At 41.2% G+C, this 7,040-nt stretch overlaps 1 protein-coding gene across 1 annotated transcript; it reads right to left on the reverse strand.

The window, feature by feature from the left end:
* Nucleotides 1-359: 359 nt before the first annotated feature.
* LOC112281065 (alpha-xylosidase 1) lies at nt 360-5,697 on the reverse strand. Its single transcript, XM_024517231.3, has 3 exons — nt 4,617-5,697; nt 3,589-4,475; nt 360-3,454 (listed from the first exon to the last, which is right to left on the reverse strand). Exons 1-3 carry the CDS (start codon nt 4,832-4,834, stop codon nt 1,842-1,844), a joined length of 2,718 nt encoding a protein of 905 aa, XP_024372999.1. The 5' UTR covers nt 4,835-5,697; the 3' UTR covers nt 360-1,841.
* Between the last annotated feature and the right edge of the window lie 1,343 nt (nt 5,698-7,040).

Raw genomic sequence — 7,040 nt, forward strand, 5'->3', positions numbered from 1 at the left:
AAAACTTCTTGTTCTTGTAGTTATAAGACTCATGTATATTGCCTCTTATACTTATAAAAATAAATAATCATCTATTCAAATGAAACTACTTAAATAGCTTAATTTGTGGTACCACCTCATTTTTTGTCAATAGCAATATACAAAACCATTACTATTTCTATCTATTACAAGAGAGTGTATTTGGTTGTCCATGCATAAGAAGAAACTTATATTTTGGTTATAAAATTATTTCAAACAATTATTTTTTTATTTTTTTTATTTCAATAGATATTTTTTAAAAAATTAATATTGCCTATTATGAGTTTGAAGGAGCAATAGTATTCTTATTAAATAGAAAGAAAGTACATTCTATATCATCTTATCCTTCCACAACTTCTTGGTTGATTTTCTGTGGTACATTATCAACCAAAGAAAGATTTTTATTTTTAACCAATTGCAAGCTTAAAAAATTGCTATTGCATATCTTCTCTATTAAGTATAAAAATATCCTATGCAAGAATTAACATTATGTATTTGTATTATTATTGAACTTTTTAAGATTGTTTACTCACATTCTAAGTTTTTATTTTTTATTTTTATTTTTTTTAAACAGTAAGTTATGTTTTGAAATATTAATTTAAAATTTCACTTGCCTATTTGATATTACAAGCCTTATATAATATTAGCAACTAAGAATGCTATAAATAAAAGGAATTGTTTAATTTATTCTGTATAAATATCTCTTTAATTTATCTAATTAAAGTACCAATATTTGTAAATAATTTCTGAATGAAGTTTGATTTTGGACCCATATATGAATGCACAAGTATTAATGATGTTTCAAGTCTTGTCTCAACAATGCCTGTTTTAAATTGTTTATGTTACAACTGTTGCTCATAAGTATTGTGGTGAATTTGAGGTGAAATTCAACCTTGAAAAATAAAAAACCATGTATAAAATAATATTGCTTGAAATCACACAAACATCACAGGCCACTACAGTCAAAATATTCTTGCTGTACGAACAAAAAAAAAAAACAAAATAAAAATAAAATAAAATAAACATGTTGCAATATCATATACAAGACCACACGTTGTAAAAGGCTTAAAATTAAAATTAAAATTAAATGTAAAATAAATATAAATATAAAATAAAATAAAATAAAATACAACTGAATGAAAAAATGACATTTATCAACCCATTTCAAAACTTCAAATCCATGATCACATGTCATGCAGAACTAAAATATAATCATTCATCAACATTCAAAAACCCTTTCCTTCGTACTTTTAATTTAGTTTAATTACATATCACATGGATAAAAATGCTTTGATTTTCTCTCGACTTTTCTGTTTTACAATTGTTCAGTTTCATTCTATTTTCGTTACGAATACCAAGGACACCATAAACTGTAAATTCCAAAAAGTAAAAAAAGAAAATAAAAAAGTCATGCCAATCACCAACACAACCCACAACACAACCAAAACAAGAGGAAATTCATAAACGTTTGATAGAGCCATTAAAAAAATCTACATTTAAATACAAAAGTATATCGTGATAACCCGGATTTGTACATAAAAGATTCTGAATGAAGACTCTGAGGCATCTAAGAATCTGTATCTTTGATGATTTCGCAAGCATTCTCGTCGTTCTGGGTGGTTTTGCAAAAGGGGAAGCGGATTCATGCGAGCCACGCTCGCACTGGGGTTCCGAAATCTGTACATGGGTTTAGGGTTTAGCGGTGTTTTTCACGGCGTGCGGCCTCCGGCGTTGTGGCATCATCCTGGGCCGAAAATTTGCTCTCAAGGGTATGCATATATTCACAAAACGAGTGTTGAACGAGACACAATTCCGAGTCCCGTTTATTGCGACGCGAGTCTGAGCCCGTCGGCGTGCCAGTTTATCTCGAAGTCTCGGCCCACGGTGACGTTCAATCCCGAAATTTCCAGACAAGATGGCTTCTTGTCGTAATTCAGGTGCTTCGGTGAGGAGATTCGGTTGTTGTTGACGGTTACGAAGTTGGGTGAGTGAGAAACTCCCAGTAGCTTGATGTTTTGTAACACCAGTCCTTGCGCTAGGGCGTAGTCGCCAGAGATCACACGTCCCACGAGAGATCCTGCGTAGGAAGACCTCTCGGCGAAGTACTGCACGAATGTCGACGATCCATCTCGCACCTCCATCTCCTGGTCCACGCCGTTGTCCACAAACAGCTTGCCAGAGGCTGTGGCATAAGAAGACTCGCCAAATGCGACTATCAGAGTGAAGGGTGTACTCTTCACCTCCGCGGAAGTTAGACGGGATTCCTGCATCGGCAGAATTTGCCCCTCGTGTACGTGTACATTGATGGTGTCCGCAGGAGCGGCGAGAGTGTGCTTCTCACCAGTGCTCGTGATTTTGGTGAAGTCGAATAAATTGTACCAAGTTCCCTTGGGGAAATAAGCGTCCACTGTGGTGTGTCCTGGTGCGACAACAGGGGAAACCATCACGCTGCTTCCAAGCAGGAATTGGTGGTCGATAGCTAGTGTGTTGTGGTCTTCGGGGAAGGAGAAGAACAGAGCACGAGCGATTGGCGCACCGCTCCTGGCTGCCTCAAACATGAGGGTATACAAATGAGGTAACAGACGGTAGCGAAGGCCAAGAGCTTTCCTTGACGATTCAGCGACCGACTCCCAAATGTAAGGCTCCTGGGGAATGGTTCCGATGGCGTTGTGGTTTCGGGAGAAAGGATAGAAGGCTCCCATTTGCATCCACCTGCTGCAGAGCTCCTCTGTGGTGTTGCCCGCAAACCCACAAATATCAGCGCCAACCATAGGCACGCCGAACATGCCGGAGTTGATGATGCTCGCCACGGAGTATTTCAGATCTTCCCAGGTGGCCTTGTTATCGCCAGTCCAGTGTGCGGTGTGCGCACCCGAGCCTACAAACGTCGACCTGGAGAGGACGAATGGTCGCTTCTGCGTCACAGTTGTCAAAGCCTTCTGCGTAACAATAGACTCGGACAAGCCGTAAAGGTTGTGGGCGTCGTACTCCAGGACACCATTCCAATGCTTCACAGTCATCGCAATCGTCTTATCGCCTATGCTGCTGTATTTCCCGACATGATCGATCTTGTAAGGGGGATCATCGAAGCGGGAAGCTCCCTCTACGCACTGCAACACACACTCGTTGTTGCTGCTGTCGCTCTTGTTGGCGAACACTGTCAAGCTCTCTGGAGTGAAGGAGCATTGATTCCCACTGCAGAAGTTGGACGCTTCGTTCATGTCAATCCACAGACCGTCGAAGGGCACCTTGTTGAAGAAGTCTCGCACCTCTGTGGTCCACCATGAATCCGCCTTAGGGTGAAGAAAGTCGGGAAAGTAAACAGGGCCTGGCCAAACCTGCGCCAAGTAGTTGTTCCCGAACTCATTTTTGAGAAAGATGTTCTCTTTCAAGCCCCGCTCCAGCGTGATGTAATCTTTGTAAGCCACACTTATACCTACACAGTGGACAGGATGCGAGTGGCCATCAACTCATTGCTCGCCATGTGCACAACCAACAAACGGAAACGATTACCTAGGCCATGACCATGTTTCAGAATTACAAAAGGACGGATTAGTTACAAGGTCGTACCAGGGTCAAGGATGAGGACGTATTGTTGTCCGTTGGCGTGAAGCTCTTTCACAAAGTTCCGGACCTTTTTCTCATCGTAGCGGATGGGATCCAGAGTGAAATCCTTGCAGGCCTCCATGTAGTCGATGTCATTCCAGATAGTGTCGAGCGGGATGTTTGCCTTCTTGTAACTCTCTACCACATCCTTGAGGTCATCGATATTGTCATATCCCCACCGGCACTGATGGAATCCGAGAGACCAATACGGCATGGGCGCTGGCCGGCCTACGAGCTTCGTGTACTGATCGATCACCGCAAGCGGCGTTGGTCCGGCGAAGAAGTAAAAATCCAACACGCCTCCAATCACGCGGTATGTCAAGAGATCCTGCCCGACGTAGATGTCCATGCCATTGCTGTTCAGGAGCAGCACGCCGTGCGTGGCACCGCCTTCTCTAACGTCCATGTAGAAAGGGTAGGCTCCGTAGAGGTCGACGTCCACTGTGTATGCAGCCATGTCCGTTGCCCAGAGAGTATAGGTTCTACCGCGAGTGAGCCGCAGTCCATCGGGGCGGGTGCTCTCGCCGATTCCAAAGAGGGAGTTATTTCTTGGCAGCTGCGTGGAGATTTCAAGGTACTGTTCCTTGAAAACCATGGAGTTGAACGCCGCCTCTTCGCTCGGATGGGCGGGAGGAGTGGAATTGAATAGCGTTTCTCCTGTTGCAATCCTTGTTACAGCGAATCCAAATGGCTCGGCTGTGTACGAAAGCTGCAGCTGGCGCTGCGGAGAGGATTGTGCTTGCAATGACGTCTCAAGCGCCGAAGGGCGTGGAAGAAGATCTCGAGGCACTTCCCACCTCGAGCTTGAGGAGTCCGTGATATGGACGTGCATTTGTTCGTCGGCATTGTACCTGCAAAATCCGCCGAGGCCACTATGTTACACCCGGGAAAACCAAAAGATATCGAAGAAAAATGACAATTCCCAGAGGCTACGAAGCATTTAATCAAACGGACTGAGAGACAGTGTCATTCCATAGAAGATTGCTTCGTACCTGGCAATGATGCGGAGGGCCCCGACATCAGGACCGTAGGTGTCCGTGTGTTGAATGACCTCCAAGTCAGCCACAAACCCCGACCCGTCTTCGAATTCATATAATGACTTCATTCGGTGACCCCTTCCCAGGGATTTGAGGATTGCGAAAGGGGCAGCAGCTGCCACAGTCGCGAGCCACAGCAAAACGAAACTAACTAATAATCTCTTCATTTCCATTTCGAAATATCCGACGGCGGAACGCTTCCCAGACGGGAGTTGGACTCACAGATATACAAGGATTTAGCAAAAAGCAAGCATAGTATATTACAGATTGACGGACTGAATGAGGATGCCTATATAACAAACCGGTGCAAAATTTCCAAAACAAGTCATGAACGTTCCATGATTCTGACGCTGCTGCGTCCACAGGGACAATAAACTCAATGTTGCATCGTCACTGAGTGCCAGCAGATGACCGTCTCAATAAGAGCCCATGGATTATTATGAGCTCTGATTATCACAGACCCCTCAACTGACCTATCAAGAAATTTAAAGTCTCAGTTGCAGCTCACTGAAGCGGCACGAAGCCAAGACAGCCACGCGAAAGCTCTTTCTGTTTCTGAATGGACTCCCACGACCAACCGTCAAAGAGATGAAAGAAGAGGATAAACTTGGGTCAGCTTGAAACTACGAGGAGCAGCAACGTGCACGACTCAGAGGAGACTTTCACAATTCATTTGCGGCAAGCCCACCAGTTTCTTATATTGACCGCCGTCGAATGCGCAACCAACCTCATTAACCGGTGGCGCTGTTGCATGGGTTCAACGAGGTAAAACGGAACGTGGGTCCAGAGGACGGTTGATCCCGATCTTGGGTCAGCTTGAAAGTGCGAGAAACAACGATCGCTGGCGTCGTGTCGTGAGGTTGGTGGACTCGATGTCCGAGAGAGATTTCGTCGCGCCAGCTCAAGCGGAATCAGCGGCTTCTTGTTGCAAGGAAGACAATCGACTCGCTCCCCAAATCGCAGGAGAAGATGACTGTAGCTCTGAATTCAGATTTCAAGTCACTCGCGCTGGACAATTGCATCCAATATCCTGCGAATCGCGGACCACTTCAGCTTCGCCGCTGCGCCGTCTCCCTCCCAGGTCTCCTCTGTCGTCACGCAACGCACACCCCTCTCGGGAACAGCACCGGGAACGTGTTTAGGGAACATGGGAACATAGGAACATAGGAACACGGAGACTCGGGGACACGTACACATGATGGGAACATTGATTTTTACGTACACTTTTTAAATTGCCATTTATTTTCAGTGCCTGTTAGTTTACTTCCTCCCTTTTATCATTTAAATGTAGTTGGTGCAGTTGTTATTTGTTCCATTAGTTCAAAATTATATATATGTGTATATATATATATATATATATATGTGTGGTAAAATTCTTAGACGATGTTTTTATGATCAAAGGTTTTTACAACAAGACATTGTTGTAGAATGACTTTTCTTGGGTATATAAATATTAAATATCATGCGTACTGTCTCCTGTTAGTATTATTATCGAAATTTAAAAGACAAAATGACTTCCGAGTACCCAGTGCTTGTAATCTGTTTAACATATCTGAGTAATTGAACATCTACAATAACAATAATATCACAATATCAGTTAACTTTTACTAAACAATTATTTCAAAAACTGGAGTTACAGGTTGACATCAACATGGAAAATTGTATTTATTACTTACTTCATTAGTACTCACAAGAATACTTTTAAAGCATATTGGTGTAAAAAATTTGGTTTAAAAGAAATGAACATTTTAATTTATTTTTATTTACTCAGAAATCCAACCATATACAAATAAGTTTAATGCCAATTAAAATTTAATGATAATAAAAACTGAAGATTATATGTTCAGATATAATCCTCCAGTAGCGGAACAAGCACACCTCAACAAAACAATGCACATTGGAAATAACTAAATTTTAATCGAATTGATAGAATTGTCAATTAAAATAATTAAATATTAGAAAACGATATAATAACTTTTAGAGGAAATATTTTGAATCAAAATTTTAGATACAAATTATTTATTATACTTTACAGTAATTATTATCTGCTGAAATCTGAACATTAAATAAAATGTGAACTTAGAAAATAAATGTTCAATCTCCACCAAACTAGAATATGTAATAACTCTCTTCAATGCCAACATATATAAGTTTTATAATTTTAAAAATGAAAGGTTACCGCCTTTAAGACATTTAAAGACTTTGACATATAACTCCTCTAAAAAAATAATACTAATTACATTCAATAATCATGACAAATAAAGGGACAAAACTTTGACAAGCATCAAATAAAAATATTGTAAATAAAATTTACAATGAGTTCTAAGCGCTTATGGATTTATTTCCAACTAGTAAAATAAATTAATAAATAAAATTTTG

This window comes from Physcomitrium patens, chromosome 4 (genome assembly GCF_059467195.1).
Source record: "Physcomitrium patens ecotype Gransden chromosome 4, ASM5946719v1, whole genome shotgun sequence".
Lineage (NCBI taxonomy): Eukaryota > Viridiplantae > Streptophyta > Bryopsida > Funariales > Funariaceae > Physcomitrium > Physcomitrium patens.